The 18,747-nt window shown below is 42.0% G+C and overlaps 1 protein-coding gene across 4 annotated transcripts in view; it reads right to left on the bottom strand.

The window, feature by feature from the left end:
- Positions 1 to 344: 344 nt before the first annotated feature.
- The window catches only part of SREBF2 (sterol regulatory element binding transcription factor 2), a 156,872-nt gene continuing 138,469 nt past the window's right edge, over positions 345 to 18,747 (bottom strand). For all 4 annotated transcript variants that reach the window (XM_040359628.1, XM_040359631.1, XM_040359629.1 and 1 more), the window contains one exon: positions 345 to 6,106. In XM_040359628.1, coding sequence (XP_040215562.1) covers positions 5,886 to 6,106 — 221 coding nt within the window. In that variant the 3' untranslated portion in view covers positions 345 to 5,885. The remainder of the gene's footprint in view (positions 6,107 to 18,747) is intronic.

Raw genomic sequence — 18,747 nt, forward strand, 5'->3', positions numbered from 1 at the left:
TCAGTTTTTTATTTGTTAAGAAAAATTTAAATATCGAATAAATATCGTTCCACTTCATGATTGTGTCCCACTTGTTGTTGATTCTTCAAAAAAATTTACAGTTTTATATCTTTATGTTTGAAGCCTGAAATGTGGCAAAAGGTCGCAAAGTTCAAGGGGGCCAAATACTTTCGCAAGGCACTGTACAAAAATGTAAAAATGTGTTCTGTTCACAAAGGTTTTGTTGATCTGTGGACGTCCATGGGTTAAGGACACAGTAAAATGCATTTCTGTTCTGCAAAACATTTTAAAAGTCAAAACATTTTAAAAGTCTAACAGGCACAGAGGAAAAAACAAAAAATGCATAGTTTTTGGTAAATGTGTATTTTGGATACTACTTACAAAACATTGCATTTCACACTGAAAATATTTCATGGCCAGATCTAACATTTTACTGCTCTTTTCTTGACAATCATAGATATTTATATAGATATATTTACATAAGTATAAAAGTAAACACACATGAATACAATAAAAACCAGACTGAGCAAATGGGGGGAAAAAAACAAAAAAAAGGCCCTTTTAAACATAGTTTGTACATGTTTTTTTACCCTTTTATTTACAGATAAAGAATGGCAAACATCAGGATACAAAGCACGGAAACAAAATATTTGGAGCAACGTTGTAGTTTGGGTCCAATTTGTTTTTGCAGAATATACACACACGTTTGTAGTTGACATGCAATGGGTTGATTTACAAAAGTAGAAGCGGTTTTACTAAATTGAATGTTAATTCATAAGGTGAAGCCATATTCCTTTTTAAAAACCCAATTATGTGCTATTAAAAAAAAAATATATATATTTTTACAAAATCTCCCCCTCTACATGATTGGGTATTTAAAGTGAGAACAGCTTTACTTTTCACTAACATACAAATGACTTTGCTTTTTCATGCTATCCTGTGAAAGCCGAGGTTCTTAAATCTTATGAGAATAGTAGGCAAGAATGTTTTTCGTTTTTTTTCTTCTCATTTTTCCCCCCAAAGGAGTGGGGGGAAAAATAGAACTCAAAGAAAGGCAGCCATTAGACAAGTCTTTTTTGTTCAACCAGCGAGTTGAATGTAAAAACAAAAAAAAAAACGACTTGATTCCCCCATCCACACACTCTATGTGTCATAATATCATGACGGCAAGGAGACTTCCTCACCATCAGAATACATTGACCATTGTTGTCAGCTATGGCCAGTGGTGCTAGCTGCATGAGAAACAGACAGGACAGTTGCACAGAAGTCGATTAGTACCTGCTGAATCGATCCATTTTTGTCCGATCCAAGATACATTAACTGCCAACTCCAAAATAAATACTGAGACACCCCTATTTTGCCTTTAATCCTTCTTAGGTTGCTCTTGCAACTGACCTCCAATTATTTGGTAACTAATAATGGAGAATTCAGCGGGTGATCAAAACACCATAATTTGGCTTTGTAATGGTGTGGTAGAGTTGGGAACACTTCAGGAATAATAGGTCACCAAATTCTCCCAAACAGAAAACCGGCTTGCCAGCACGTATTTCATTTTTCCTGCAGCCACACAAACTGAAATGGCAATTTCAAGCTAATAAGGCTTTTAACAGACAAAGATTTATTCTACTAAACTAAGAATTAGACAAAATAAATACATCCAAAAATATACACATGCTTATATCTATTTGGAGGAAATTACTAGAATTGTACAGCATGTACAGTCATAGTGGCGATACATTTAGAAATAAGCCGTATTTACAAATAAGCTAATTATTTGTATATAAAAACTATTAGAAAAACGCATTATACAGGTCTTTTTTGTTCAGAAGTATATCAATTCAATATAGCTCACTAAGGCGCATTGCGTTTGATTATACAGAATGACACACATTCCTAAAATACCATTTGTGAGAGGTGTGGATGTACATTTTTAGTCTTGAAAAATTTGTCAGATAAATATCTGTGTATTTATACAAAACTACACATGTATATATGGTTGTACATAAACATTTACCCAGATTTGATAAAATATTTCAAACCTCTAAATGCATTAGTTCACCTTGTCAGAAAAAAAGGTTAACACCCTCACCACTGTACTTTCCTTTGTGGGTGATACAGTTTCACTGTCCACACAGCAATACTGGGGTTAGAAATCCGAGCTGTCCTTCCCGTTTTACTAGAAATGCTGGGAAAATCAGTACAGTTCTAATTGACTCTGATCTTCTCCAAAAAGGAACATCAAATCAGTTCTCCAACGCTAGAATCACTGCACTGGATGCTGAAACTGTACCACCAATTGCGGCAAGTGCAGCTGAAACAGGGATAGGGGGCGTCATTGAATTTTTCCGATTGGGGACTTACATTTAGACAGTTCAGTTTACTAGGATTCAGTAGTGACACTGCAATTGATGCCTGGATCTAAATTTGTAAAAGTATGCCTATTCATTATGATCAGACAGCTTACAAAACAGTGCAATAGACGAGCAAGACCTTAATCAGGGAAAATCTCCTGTGCCTTTTTATGGCCATTTTTAAGTTAATAGCAAGTCTGTTAGCACCAGTGGCAGCCCGTCCATTAGGGGCGCTCCCCCCTAATCCATGTGCCTGGCGCCTCAGAGCACTGCACCCCGAACCCACCCACTTGTGTGACATTAGCAAATTAATATCCGTCAGTGTCTTCATGCTTCTCCTCCTCGCCAATCAGGAAGAGAGACCCGATTGGCCGAGAGTCTTAGGACTCCCAGACAGTTTAACCAGGAGGAAAAGCCACGGTCCCAGCAGCAACAACAGCCTCTTTCAGGAGCCTGGAGCCACGGATCACACATGGGGTTGGTGGTTGTACGAGTGGATAGAGAGCTGCAAAATATTGACCACCAGCTGCCACAGGCTGGCACCACTAAGTAATACAAGCTTTAATTAAATATGGCTGATGTTCGGCATGCTGCTCGGTGTGTAAATAAATAACCCCAAAAAATTAACGTTTTAAAAATTTGTGGGTTCTGTGTGCAGTCTGACATTTTTTACACAATCATTGTGCCAAAAGAAAATGGCATTTCCTCTCTTTAAGGTTCAGTTCACACCAGTTTTGTTTCGACCTGTGTGTGCTGTCGGGCTGTAATGCGCGACAAAAAAAAAAATCACATTATACTCTGGTCCCTTTTCACGTCAATGAAATTTTCTGAAAAGGTGCTGGTACTTTTGGTGTAGCATAGTTTGTGGCCCTACAGACTACAATGGTAGTGCAAGAAAAGCACAAAAAAAAAAAAAGTCTCCTCCTCTAACAAAAGAAGCACATGATGATGCACCAAAAACTCAATGAAAAATGCACGTTTATGCGAATTTAGGCTAAAGTACATGCATTAATTTCCACGCCAATGATTTAAGAAAATATTTAGGAAGTAAAGTTTTTTTATGATAAAACCGTAAACTGAACTATCTTGTCCTACATTGGATACCGAATATATTTCTATTAGAGTACATACTTCAGGCATTAAGGGCTTAGTAGACACACTTGAAAATCATATGGAATCAAGCATTATGATATTGCACATTTTCACGTAATTTCTGTGTGTTGTAGCACATGAACGCTTCCAGTTAATTGCGATAAATGGGACTCTAGTTTTAACTCACCCTAAATGCCAAATTTCAAGAAGAAAATATTCTCATTGAATTTGCTGCATTCTCTCATGTTTAGGTATATAACTTATATTTGAAAAGAGAACATGACAATGCAACATGGCTGATGGGGGACAGAGGAGGTTATGGGAGCACATGAATGGATACCTCCAGAAATAACGGTCCAATACTCCCAAAAAACTGAAGTATAATGTCAATGAATGTTGTAAAACTGAACACAGTTTAAAATAAACGCTAAACTGTAAAAATGAATATATAAATTACATAACACTAAATCAATAAAGTTATATAATAAAACCATTAACTACAGCTGTCAAATACGAAAATAGAAACGAATGTTGGTCCCTCTCCTAAAAATGATGACAAATAATAAAACTGTTGATAAGTTACGGATAAGTTAAGTACAAATAGGTAAAACATATTAGGAGACTTCATGTCAAATAACAAAGATTTCTGCATTTCTTTTACATTTTCAGTTCTAACAGATGCATGTCTTAGACCTAGTAAAAAGGCACAAGTCCCCATGGTACAGTGATAATTCTAACCCCTAGAAGAGAAATTTTCAATAGAAGTAACAAGTTGGAAATTATTTCAGTTTACAGTGCAGTGCTCCTGTTCTACATATAACTTTCCTATAAATGTCCCAAAAAAAGAGTACAAATGGAGAGCCATCTATGGATGAGTGCATTCATTTTGCGAATTGGTGAACAACAATATCAAGCCTATGGGGTTCAGGCACAATAACTATTGTTTGATCTAGCAGATTTTGCCTATGTGCCTGCAACACCTACCAGAAGTCCAGAGCTTGACAATGCTCTTATCACTCTTTTTTGCCGTCACCAGACAATTCATGGCAGAACAATGACATTAATAAACAAAATATATTGGTGTGCTTAGCTGCAATTCTGTTGAACTTCACCACTAAAGTACACAAGTAAAGCCTATTACACACGGGGCAAATGTCGAGCGGCATTGGTCGGATAGAAACCGGCAATAGAAACCAGCCAACATTCGGCCCAGGTGGACTGCAGCGGGTCTGACTGAAGCCAACCATTCGGCCGGCTTCTGACTAAAGGGGCATGACTCAAAAAGGTCTGCCAGTCGGCTCCCGATCAGTGCCCTCAACCAATGGGCAGTCCCCCCTGTCAGAACACAATAGCACAGCAGGGGAGGTCACTGTTTAACATTGGATAGTACGGCGGCTCCTTCTGTGTTAGGTTTGTTTTTCCTTTGCTTAAGCCTAGTACACACTACTAAAGGCAAAGATGAAGACAATTATAAAAATAAAAAGTTGGGTCCCAATCACATACATGGCTACTTCTCAAAGTATTTAATAAAAAATAAAAAAACACATGGAAAGTGTCTGAACTTTGAAAAAAATTGTGTGTAGATAAACTGCACAGCATCTTTGTGATTATTCAATAATGCAAAAGTAAGGCTGTGTGAAGAGCAGCCATTCATAACACCCAATCAGAAATCCTCTTTCACCAGTTTTATCAGCCTGATTTGAGCTACTGACTTTGGTACATCAGGATTGCTCTTTGCACTGCCTCAATAAATAAGCCCACTGGTGTCTTGAGCTATGAATGTGCCATGCACTCTGCAATGATCGTAGCATAAAAGTATATAATGATAAACAGCACTGGACTGAATAATGAAGTTTTGGTCCAACTTAATGCAAAACGAACTTAAAAATGTTCCAGACATAAAAGGTACAGAATAAATGGTAGAAGCGTCTATGGGCAGACTTTGGGATACCACACCAGTGTCAAAGAGCAAAATCAGATTTCAAATAGAAATATTTTTGAAAGGAGCAGCTTTGCATTCTTTTGATTTGACAAGTATGTTCTCTATGTCATTACAACTACTGTGTCTCTGTTCTGAAATTTAAAAATTCCCACTGAAATCAAATTAAAAGAAAAAAAAAAGGGGTGGTCCATGATGCTTGTAAATGTGTAAATACAAAAAATTGCAATGTATATAATCTGCAAGATATATTCACTGCACAATGTCATTCTCAGGAGTAGAAAGACCTGCATGATTAAAAGTATCTAAAAATACTAAATAACATCCCTTTTTACTCCAGTTCGGATGATAGGCCCATATTGCAATATCACCGAATTCATTCTTAGCTTCAATCTTGTTTTCAAATCCCCACACATTTGATAGACATCAATAAAAAAAGACTGTATATTCCTGAAAGAAGAAGATAAATATGAGGCCAGACTGCGGTTTAAACAGTGAGTCTTTCATGAGGCGGCCATAGCTGTGCCCCCACTGAGCTTGATCATCATTTGCTGACAGTCATGGTATGAGCGTCTGTCGCCCACTTTTTCCAAAGTCCGTGCTGCTTCAGCCAACATCACTACTCTCTGTCCTGGCGAGGATAAAAATGATAGAGGCAGGTGTCGACAGGCCAACAAGATGGCAGTTGCTCGTTCTCTCTGTCCCGGTAAGGAGTACATATCCCCTGTTTAAAAACAGACAAAAAAAATTAACAAACCATCAAAATTGAATGTAATTCTTTACCGACATACTCTTAAAAGGGATACTATGGGTTCGAGTTTTTTTTGTTTTAAACAAACATGTCATACTTACCTCCACTGTGCAGTTAGTTTTGCACAGAGTAGCCCTGAACATTCTCTTCTGGGGTCCCTAGGCCGCTCCTCCCCGCAAGAGCTAACCCCCTCTGGGAAGCCGTCTCCCGAGGGGGTTACCTTGCGGGCACGCTCCTGTGTCATACACTCGGTGGCCATAGCCGCCAAGTGTAGGACTCGGCACTGCGTCATTGATTTGATTGACAGCAGCGGGAGCCAATGGCTGCACTGCCATCAACCATCCAATGAAGAACCAACTAGAGCTTGGTGAAAGCAACGCAGGATCGCTCACAAGGCGATTCGGGTCTCAGGTAAGTAAAATGGGGGCTCAGGGGGGCCGGTGACTGCAAGGTGTTTTTTCACCTTAATACATAGGATGCATTAAGGTGAAAAAACACAAAGCTTTACAACCCCTTTAAGAAATAGCTTAACCACTTAAGACCCGGACCAATACGCAGGTAAAGGATCTGGCCCCTTTTTGCGATTCGGCACTGCGTCGCTTTAACTGACAATTGCGCGGTCGTGCGATGTGTTTCCCAAACAAAATTGCCGTCCTTTTTTTCCCACAAATGGTTTTCTTTTGGTGGTATTTGATCACCTCTGCGGTTTTTATTTTTTTGCGCTATAAACAAAAATAGAGCGACAATTTAAAAAAAAAAATGCAATCTTTTTTACTTTTTGCTATAATAAATATCCCCCAAAAATATATAAAAAAATTTTTTTTTCCTCAGTTAAGGCCGATACGTATTCTACATATTTTTGGTAAAAAAAAAAAAAAAAAAAAAAATCGCAATAAGCGTTTGATTGGTTTGCACAAAATTTATAGCGTTTACAAACTAGGGGATAGTTTTAGGGCATTTTTATTATTTCTTTTTTTACTACCAATGGCGGCGATCAGCGATTTTTTTCGTGACTGCGACATTATGGCGGACACATCGGCCACTTTTCACAGCGAAAAGTGTATAAAAATGCACCGATTACTGTGAAAATGACACTGGCAGTGAAGGGGTTAACCAGGATGGGGGGCTGTAGGGGTTAAGTGTGTACTAAGAGAGTGTTCTTACTGTAGGGGGGCGTGGCTGTGCGTGTGATGTCACTGATCGTCGTTCCCTAACACAGGAAGGAAGGTTTGTTTACACTCACCTCTCCCCGTTCTTCCTCTCTGATCCGATCACGGGACACCGGCGGCGATCGGTTCCGCGGTCACGGAGGACAGGACCGGGTCGTGAGCGCACCCGCGACCCACGGCTGGGCATCTTAAAGGGGACATACCTGTACGTCCATGTGCCCAGCCGTGCCATTCTGCAAATGTAAGTAATCGTGCGGTGGTCCTGAACCGGTTAAATTGTCTAGGAAATATACGGCAAGGTGATTGCATCTTTGCCCATAACTAAAAAACGCAACTCATAAGCTGTTAACAACTTGACAACCATTGGGCTGTCACCCCTTCTACTCTTTTGTGCCCTGTGATACATTTTGCAAAAAAAAAATCCAGAAGTGAGGCGGGTGAGGCAAAAAGAGAACACAAGTTATTCAATATGTATATATATATATATATAAACTTGCCTTTGCATATGCATATTTTTATCATGGAGCACAGGTTTTTGTATCTAGAAGAGTACAGTTTTTCGAATGACTTATGTATTCAACGCAGTCATACACATTCGCACGTGTACGTAAAATCTGCAGATATGCCACGAAAGGGCAGTGCACATTTTTATTTGAAGACACAGATCTGCGTGTATGGCCCCAATGATTTCTGTAGTGCTGCATTTAGATGCGGACAAACTACTAGAACACGCTTTATATTTAATATAAAAGATTTTTTTCCTAAATACAGATTTTTGTTAGTGGGCTTTTTCCTATTTTGTTAATTTATGCTAGTGGGCTATAAAGAAATGGAGCCTGTTCCCACATTTTCCTTTTCTGGCTCTTGCTTTCTACGCATTAATATAGACGCAGGAGAAAAGGCCATGTCCGCTGGACTTCAACAAAATGGCGCTGACCATTTCCTGTTGGCCTTCTAAAGACTATGTGCTGCCTATTTGGAATGACTATCTCTGTTTAACATTGGGTTTTTCCCTCTAAATACATTTTTTTGTAAATTGGCTTTTTCTTTTTGGTAATCCATGCTAGCGGGCTACAATAGCATGACACTTGCTCCCATATTTTCCTTCTGGCATTCCATGTAATAATACAGACTGAGGAACAATGGCGGCGGTGGCGGCAGGGGGACTTCAACAAAATGACGCCGTTAATTCCTGTTGGCCCTCTAGAGCAGTGTTTCTCAACCTTTTTCCAGTCGGGGAGCCCTTAAAAAGTATTTTCAGTCTTGAGGCACCCCAGTCCAAGGCTTGGTTCACATTACGGTGTGTCGCAGAACACGCGCAAAATAATGCTCATTCCTGACACAAATGCTCTGCTCTTTAGGGGTACCATTAATTCTTAATGATACCCCCACACATTGGAAAACGTGGGGTGCTTTTGCTGCAGTGCAATTAAAAAAAAAAAAAAAAAGAAAAAAAAAGGTTGGCGACTTTGTTTTCCTGCATTTTTGTGGGTACGGAAATGAATGGACTGCCCTACATGCAGCTACACAGATGTGAACCAAGGGTTTGTTCACATGTCATAGGGGTGGTAAAACCACTGGGTTGAGCTGTTTTTACCACCCCCAACTTCTCCACCTTTAGCTGCAGAGGCAGCAGCTGAGGGTGTTCACATGCTGTGGCTGCAACTGGAGGTATACCGAGGGTGAATGGGGCGGCACTGCAACTACCCTGCAACTGTGTGCATTGCATATTTGCGGTGTAGTGATGCTGCATTTACGGGCTTAAAACAGGTGGTAAAGAGGCAACATAATTCCTCTTTACCGCCTGTCAAATGCCTCTGAAAAGCGATCTGTGTATGGATTGCTATTCAGAGGAGCAGCAGTCCTTGCTGCTATCAAAAAAGCCCTACAAAAGCCATTCTGATGGTACAGGAATGGGGGGGGGGGGGGGCAGGATTAAAAGTAACATACACACATACATGCAGACACATGCTTACACACATGCTTACAAACATACATACACATGCGCGCACACACACACTCAAACAGACACTCACATGTGCGCGCGCACACACACACACACACACACATGTATAAAGCCATTTTAAAATTAATATAGATTCTAGCTCAGTACCTGCAGGTACTGCATTTTAGGGAGAAGCAGAGAGCACAGCACACTCCTCTGCACTTTACTTTCACTTTTGAAGCAGTTCGGCATGAGAGCAGGCTCATCTGACAGCCTTCTCTCCACTGACCCCGCGGCACACCAGAGAACCTCTGAAGGCACATCAGTGTGCCGCGGCACACTGGTTGAGAAAGGCTGCTCTAGAGACCGTTAGTTGATTATACAGGCTAGTTAAATGGGCTAATTTTTTATATCGCTTGCTAGCACCCCCCCGAAAACATGCATTGGCATGAAACACGTCAGGGCGGAGCTATACACCAACATCCAGGGCTGGACTGGGACAAAAACTTGGCCCTGGACTTCATCCAGACTGACCCACTTTGACAGGTCTCTCCCATGGTGGCTAGACAACTCCCGCACCCCCTCTTCACCAGCCACTAGCCATTCTACTTTATTAGAGTAAAACGGCTGGTGCTGGTACTCTTATAGGCAGTACCCAGAGGGGAAGCTAAACATTATTTCACCCAGGGCAAAGAATCAGTTCGGTGCCCCCCCTTATGGGACAAGATTAGGCAGAAGTGAGAAACTCCCAGGCCATAGCTGTTGAGTCAGCTGTCTGTCCCCTCCCCCTTGCTCCTCTGTCATCCCCCCTGCTCCTCTGGTCCTCCCCCTGCTTCTTTGTTCCCCCCAATTGAGCGCTGCGGGAAGGGAGAGGTGAGCTCTGCGGGAAGGGAGAGACAGAGGAGCGGAGGGGGGCGGCGGTCTGCTGTCACTGAAGCTGGCCCACTGAGCCATCGGCCCACCCGGAAACTCCCTGTAGTCGCAATGGCCAGTCCATCCCTGCCGACATCACTCCGCTACCTTACTCGGAATATAGAACTGGCAGCCATCTAAGTGCACAGCTGTATTTGTTTTTACTACTCGACATCTGGATGTTTAGGTGATTCTTATGCATCAGTAAAAAATTGATTGACAACAATCCACCCAGCCAGCTAAAGCTATGGAAAAGATATATAGATGATATCTTGGTGATAGGGGAGGGTGACCTCCCGTCCCTTGAAAGATTTTTTTCTACGTTAAACAATGACAGGGGTATCCTTTTAAAATATGAGGCTAGTGAGTCACAGATCCATTTTTTGGACCTCAATATTCAAGTGAAGGACGGTACTGTGGTCACCACCACTTATTTTAAAGAAACGGACCCTAATGCTTATATTCCACTTACTAGCTGTCACCATTCCCAATGGCTTAAAGCTGTTCCTAAAGGGCAGTTTCAAATAATAAGGCGTAACTGCACCTCACTTGAGGATTATCATCAACAGGCCCAAGTCCTCAAATTAAGATTCCTGGAAAAGGGCTATAATGATGTTAATATTGATGACACCATTCTGTCAGTCAGTTCTATGAATAGAGGGCAGCTTCTAAGTGGTGTAAAGAAAACTGCTATAAGTAATAATGACTTTTTTAGTTTTGCCATGATTACTGGTTATTCAAATCAGCATGTTTCAGTAAAAAAGATATTGAAAAGACACTGGAATGTTTTGAAGAACGATTGTGTCCTGGGTCCTAACATGCCCGATCGACCATCTGTTATTTTTAGGGGTGCACCATCGTTGCGCCACAAAATTGCTCCCAAAGTGATTGACCCTCCTAAGACCATACATTTCTTTCAGCATATGAAAGGTTTTTTTCCTTGTCGTAAATGCAATATTTGCAAAAAATAAATACTTTTCAGGGGCGGAAACTCTTATCTATTCAGTCTACCCAGACTCAAAAAAATAGGATTTTTATAACAGCTTACCTGTAAAATCCTTTTCTTTTGAAGTACATCACGGGACACAGAGAAGCATAGTAATTACTATGTGGGTTATAGAGAGTACCTTCAGGTGTGGACACTGGCACGCCCTTAAGGCAAGAAGTTCCCTCCCCTATATAACCCCTCCCATACCGGGAGTGCCTCAGTTTTGTAGCAAGCAATAAGTGTCCCAAATACCCCAAAAGAGGGGCGGGTGCTCTGTGTCCCGTGATGTACTTCAAAAGAAAAGGATTTTACAGGTAAGCTGTTATAAAAATCCTATTTTCTTTATCGTACATCACGGGACACAGAGAAGCATAGTAATTACTATGTGGGACGTCCTAAAGCAATGCTATGAGGGGAGGGAGACCCCAAGAAATAAGCCGGGCGCCATCAGACATGAGGAATCAAACTGCAGCCTGCAGCACACTGCGCCCAAAGGCGCTCTCCTCATTCTTTCTTATGTCCAATTGATAAAACTTAGTGAAAGTATGGACAGACGACCATGTCGCGGCCTTGCAGACTTGAGCCATGGAGGCTTGATGATGCACTGCCCAGGAAGTACCCACCGCTCTAGTGGAATGTGCTTTAACCTTAAACGGGGGAACCTTTCCCCTCAAGCCATAGGCTTGAGTAATGACCTGCCGAATCCATTTGGAGATAATGGACTTCGACGCTGCCTGCCCACATCTGGGACCTTCTGGCAGGATAAACAATGTATCAGTTTTCCGGACCTGAGCAGTAGCCTTAAGATAGATCTTAACTGCTCTTAATACGTCTAGCGTATGTAAAGACTTCTCCCTTGCAGAACTAGGTTCTGAGAAAAAAGACGGGAGAACAAGATCCTGATTCAAATGAAATTTTGAAACAACTTTAGGTAGGAAAGCCGGGTGGGGCCGTAGGACCACTCTATCCTTATGGAATATAAGGTACGGTTCCTTACAAGACAAGGCCGCCAACTCCGAAACCCTCCTGGCGGAGGTTATGGCTACCAAAAATATCACCTTCCTGGTCAGAAGGACCAAAGGAATATGAGCCAAGGGCTCAAATGGTTGTTTCTGTAAGACAGAAAGAATATATATAATAGTGCGCTATATTACAATGTGTTGGTAAAAAAATATAGTGTGTAAGGCTGCCGACACAACATGGAAAAACTGTAAGACAAAATATAAAGAAAAATGTGGCGCCAATAAAAACACAAATGCCCTGTAAGGCAGTATCAGACTCAACAAAATCAATGAGACTTGGACAGTGAGTACATATGAAGAGATCAAGGAGACTCCCCCACAATCAGGTGAGTACCCGGATCAATAAATCGTGAATAATGAGTGTATCGACTCAAACCACATTTCCAATCAACAGGGAAGTGAAATCCACAATGTAAAAAACTGTGCACATGAATGAAAACAAGTAACTGTGATATTCATAAAGTGTCAAAGTAGAAAAGAACAATGGTTGTCATGAACCATGAAGTCCCATTTAGTGCATATAAATAATTTGTATGCATAAAGTTTATACAGTCCCAGGGAACATCAATCTTTATGGTAAACGGTGTATTATCTCCAGACAAAATCAGCAGTAGAAATAAATAAGTTGTACCCTTACCGGATGGAGTAGACCCACATCTCACCATATGGTGGGGGGTCTTCAAGGCTTGCGTAGGCCGATTGCCTTACAGGGGTAACTCTCCAGGCACTCCTAAAGCTCTTTTCCGGTAGGACCTTTCCACTCTGATTGAACCAGGGATCTGGAACTGGTGACAGTGATGATGATATTCCTGGAGGTAGTTGGAGTTCTCAGGGGATCCAGTGTACCAGTATAAATTAAAAAGAAAAGAAAAAACACCTCCTCATCGCATAAAAAAAATTTATTAAAAATTTTAAAAAATAAGGATAAGCTCCCAAAAGTCTCAAATAAGGGATTCTCAATAAACCATTATCACACCAAAAAAGAAAGCAGCACTGCAAAAGCAATCTTAGCATCAAGGCACACACACTTCAGAGAAGGATAAAAGTAGCTGTGCGCAGTGTGGGATGGATATGATCAGATGCCCGACCGGTTTCGTATCAAAATACTTCTACTGGGGTGCATATCTGAATCATCTTCTCCCCCTGCGCTTTAAATACCATCTCTACTTACCCCCATAGGACCAGCACTCATCGTTAATGGCGTGCGTTCCAATTGCTGACATTTCCGGTAGGCGTGCGCTCCAGGCGCCCGGAAATGACATCTATTCAATCCAATGGTTAAAAAACCCCTGTCTTTCCTGTGTATGTTACAAGCGCTCCAGGCGCCCGGAAGTGACATCTCCTGTGTATCAGCCCATCAACATGATCTCCCCTCAGCTCCCCTCCCTTCCAGGAGGATGAGCCAATCAGCACCAGTCCCAGCATGTGTGAGTCTAGAGAGGCGGAGCGCATCATAGGCCGACGTTAGCCCCGCCCCCTCATGACACAGCTCCATAGTAAGGAGATATGCAGACGTTGTGCCCGTGTATAAACACAACCGCACCTGCAAATTAGTGCGTGGAGGAGGTTCATTGATCTATAATGGATCACAGGGCGATCAGTGGAGATGTAACAGGGAAAATATCAGAGGAAAAGGGAACATAAAGGATGGCTAGAACATAGAGACATGTATGGAGGGCCTCCTGGTGGTGGGAATTGGTAAATGAAATTACCATACCACCTATATTCATGGGCTGCTACATAACACAACTCTCATATGTAGGCGCCATCTAGTGGTCAAAAACGAAAATGATGAAAATAATGACCATTTAAATCGTCCCATATTATTAAGCTATTAATAATCTATGAAAATTAAAAATTACTTTTTGGATTGTAGATGGTGTCCTGGGAGTAAGTAGAAAAATGGAAAGATTATTCAAAAAACAGAAAAGATATATAGAAAAAATATACAGTGACTTATAAAATTCCAATATGTTAATACTGGTCATATAAATCAGGACTGGTTGATGAAGGAGTTGACGTCCCACTCCACATTAAGGCCGTGGGGGACGTAACTCTTCAATTGGTAGATCCAGAAGACCTCAAGCTTTGATACACCCCGAACACTGGGCTCACCTCTCCAGTGAGGAACGAAGTGGTCAATAACCTGAAAGGTCGTCCCCTCAATTCTTTTATTATGCTGTTCAAGAAAGTGCCTGGGTACAGTATGTTTTGTGCACCCCTTCCTGATTTTGGCTATGTGTTCCCCTACCCTTATGGTGAAACTTCTAATAGTGCGGCCCACATATTGTTTCCCACAATGACAGGTAATGAGATACACCACGTGTTTGGTGGCACACGTGGAAAATATTTTCATGGGGAATACAAAACCGGTTACTGATGATGTAAAGCTAACTGTTTTTCTCTTATTAGAATTATGTAAGCATACCTTACACTTTCTACAAGGGTGATAGCCTTTGGATAAAGGGAAAAAGGAAATTTTTCCTGGAGGGTCTGGTATATTTGGCGCAAGTTGATTTCTTAGAGGGACAGCCCCTCTATAAATCACACCTGCTTGTGCAGGAAGAACCGGTCCCAACAAGGGATCATTTTTCAAAACTGCCCAGTGTTTTTGAATGATACTTTTAATTTGTCTGTATTGGGTGGAAAAAGTGGTGAAGAACGAGTGTTTAAATTTGTTATCTTGTGCTATTTTAACCCTTTCCACAGTTAATGTGGACCTATCTACTGTAGAGATTTTCTTAATTTCTTCTTCTATGGCCAGCTTACAGTATCCCTTTTCCACAAACCTTTCTTTCAAAGTTTGTGCCTGGACCTTGAAATCATTTAAGTTAGAGCAGTTCCTTCTTAGTCTAAGCATCTGGCTACGGGGCACCGAGCCTAGCCAGGACGGGTGATGGCAACTGTCCTGTGGGATGAACCCGTTGCGGTCCGTGCTTTTGAAGTATGTCCTAGTTTTAAGTTGATGGTTTTCAACAAAGATTTCAAGGTCAAGGAAGTGTATACTTAAGGGACTCGCCTCATAAGAGAGACAAATCCCAACTTGATTGTCATTCAAGATAGTCATGAAGGTATCAAGGGAGGTACGATCCCCTTTCCATAGGAGGAGGATGTCGTCTATATATCGAGCCCACAGAACGATCTCAGGTCGCTCTAGAGCATAGACGACATCCTCCTCCCATTTGGCCATAAAAATATTAGCCAGACTGGGGGCAAACTTGGCCCCCATGGCTACACCTTTCTCTTGTAGATAAAAGTCACCTCCGTACCAGAAATAGTTGTGAGAAGTTGCGAACCTCAACAGGTCCATGATGAATAACTTCTGTATCACAGGAATAGTTTCTACTCTATCCAAAAAGCGGTCAACAGCTTGAAAACCTAAATGATGGGCGATACTGGTGTATAACGAGGCCACATCAGCTGTGACTAATAAAAGGTCCTCCGTATAGGGTACCTCTTGTAATTTGGCGATAGTGTGTCTGGTGTCCTTCAAGTAGGAGGGTATACTTTTCACAATAGGTTGGAGATGGTAGTCTATGTATTTCCCTACTCTGGATGTTATTGAATTAATGCCACTTACAATAGGCCGCCCTGGTGGACGGGTACTATTTTTGTGTACTTTGGGCAAGTAGTACATGACTGGTATACGCGGAACCTTAGGCACAAGGTAACTCTTCTCTTTATTGTCCAATATTCCCTTTCTAGCCCCCATATCAATAAGTTTTTTCAAAGAAACCTTAAATTTAGAAGTGGGGTTCGAGGGTAATTTAATATATGTGGAACTGTCCCCCAGAATATTATACATCTCTTCGTTATAAGCAGTTTTGTCAAAAACCACTATCCCTCCTCCCTTGTCCGCAGGACGGATCACCAGATCCCTCCTTTCACATAATGTCTTTAATCCAAGTTTAATGTTAGGGTCAGAATAATTCCTTTTGACAGGAAGTTCTTCCAAATCTTTGATGACTAAATCTCTGAACACTTTGACACTAGGTGCTATTGGACATGAAGGGTTAAAGAGGGAAGGGTTAGAAAGCCCCGTATGTATAATCTCTGTAGTAACCTCTGGGAGACTCGGTCTACAGGGATTGGAAATAAAATACCTTTGGATATTCATTTTTCTCACGAACTTTTGTACATCAATAAAAGTATTAAATTTATTGAGAGTTCTGGATGGGACAAATTTTAAGCCCTTGTCTAAAACCACTTTCTCTGCATTGGTAAATTCAGCTGAACTTAAGTTAAAAATTCCCGCCAATGTTATACTCTTCTCCTTTTTCTTCCTGGCCCTCCTCCCCCCTCTCGTCCCCCGTTTCGTTCGTCTCCCCTGGGGAAGTTCTCTGGTCCCCTGTGAAAATCCCCCACAAGGTCATAAAGAAAGATCAAGAGATAGATCCTACCATGATCGATCACCTTACAGGAGAGAGGATTATTTTGCTTACCCCCCTAGATCATACGGTACACCAGGTGGACCACGTACACCTCGATATGATTATCCATCTAGGACCCACGAGTCCCATTATGGTTATATGGGAAGGGATGACGACCATTTTGATCGACCACCCTATAATTATAATCAAAATCTGCCCAAGTCCACCCACCCGGGGGATTTTCACAGGGGACCAGAGAACTTCCCCAGGGGAGACGAACGAAACGGGGGACGAGAGGGGGGAGGAGGGCCAGGAAGAAAAAGGAGAAGAGTATAACATTGGCGGGAATTTTTAACTTAAGTTCAGCTGAATTTACCAATGCAGAGAAAGTGGTTTTAGACAAGGGCTTAAAATTTGTCCCATCCAGAACTCTCAATAAATTTAATACTTTTATTGATGTACAAAAGTTCGTGAGAAAAATGAATATCCAAAGGTATTTTATTTCCAATCCCTGTAGACCGAGTCTCCCAGAGGTTACTACAGAGATTATACATACGGGGCTTTCTAACCCTTCCCTCTTTAACCCTTCATGTCCAATAGCACCTAGTGTCAAAGTGTTCAGAGATTTAGTCATCAAAGATTTGGAAGAACTTCCTGTCAAAAGGAATTATTCTGACCCTAACATTAAACTTGGATTAAAGACATTATGTGAAAGGAGGGATCTGGTGATCCGTCCTGCGGACAAGGGAGGAGGGATAGTGGTTTTTGACAAAACTGCTTATAACGAAGAGATGTATAATATTCTGGGGGACAGTTCCACATATATTAAATTACCCTCGAACCCCACTTCTAAATTTAAGGTTTCTTTGAAAAAACTTATTGATATGGGGGCTAGAAAGGGAATATTGGACAATAAAGAGAAGAGTTACCTTGTGCCTAAGGTTCCGCGTATACCAGTCATGTACTACTTGCCCAAAGTACACAAAAATAGTACCCGTCCACCAGGGCGGCCTATTGTAAGTGGCATTAATTCAATAACATCCAGAGTAGGGAAATACATAGACTACCATCTCCAACCTATTGTGAAAAGTATACCCTCCTACTTGAAGGACACCAGACACACTATCGCCAAATTACAAGAGGTACCCTATACGGAGGACCTTTTATTAGTCACAGCTGATGTGGCCTCGTTATACACCAGTATCGCCCATCATTTAGGTTTTCAAGCTATTGACCGCTTTTTGGATAGAGTAGAAACTATTCCTGTGATACAGAAGTTATTCATCATGGACCTGTTGAGGTTCGCAACTTCTCACAACTATTTCTGGTACGGAGGTGACTTTTATCTACAAGAGAAAGGTGTAGCCATGGGGGCCAAGTTTGCCCCCAGTCTGGCTAATATTTTTATGGCCAAATGGGAGGAGGATGTCGTCTATGCTCTAGAGCAGGGGTCTCCAAAGTACGGCCCGCGGGCCACATCCGGCCCGCTAGGACGTTTTGTCCGGCCCGCAGCTTCAGTCATCAGACTCACTGCAGGGACGGCTTGCTTTGCCTTCCGACAGGCATTGAGGAATTTCAGTGCAGACCTGCTGCAATTCCCAGCTCCTCCACCAGAGTTAGTTTCATTTTAGCTGTAACAGCTTGTCTGTGTAAAAGGGGCGGGAGCCGGGAAGTACAGCGTGTCTGCTCTAATGCCAGCTCTTCAGAAGCAGCACACGCTGATCTACTGGGAAACTTGCAGACAGTCAGTGATGGGGAAAATAACGTGCTGGGGGGAGAGAGGAGGTGGTGATGGCTCTGATGGGGATGTAGTGATGGCTCTGATGGGGGATGTAGTGATGGCTCTGATGGGGAGGTGGTGATGGCTCTGATGGGGGATGTGGTGATGGCTCTGATGGGGATGTAGTGATGGCTCTGATGGGGGATGTGGTGATGGCTCTGATGGGGGATGTGGTGATGGCTCTGATGGGGGATGTGGTGATGGCTCTGATGGGGATGTAGTGATGGCTCTGATGGGGGATGTAGTGATGGCTCTGATGGGGGATGTGGTGATGGCTCTGATGGGGGATGTGGTGATGGCTCTGATGGGGGATGTGGTGATGGCTCTGATGGGGGATGTGGTGATGGCTCTGATGGGGATGTAGTGATGGCTCTGATGGGGATGTGGTGATGGCTCTGATGGGGATGTAGTGATGGCTCTGATGGGGG

Source organism: Rana temporaria, chromosome 7 (genome assembly GCF_905171775.1).
Source record: "Rana temporaria chromosome 7, aRanTem1.1, whole genome shotgun sequence".
Lineage (NCBI taxonomy): Eukaryota > Metazoa > Chordata > Amphibia > Anura > Ranidae > Rana > Rana temporaria.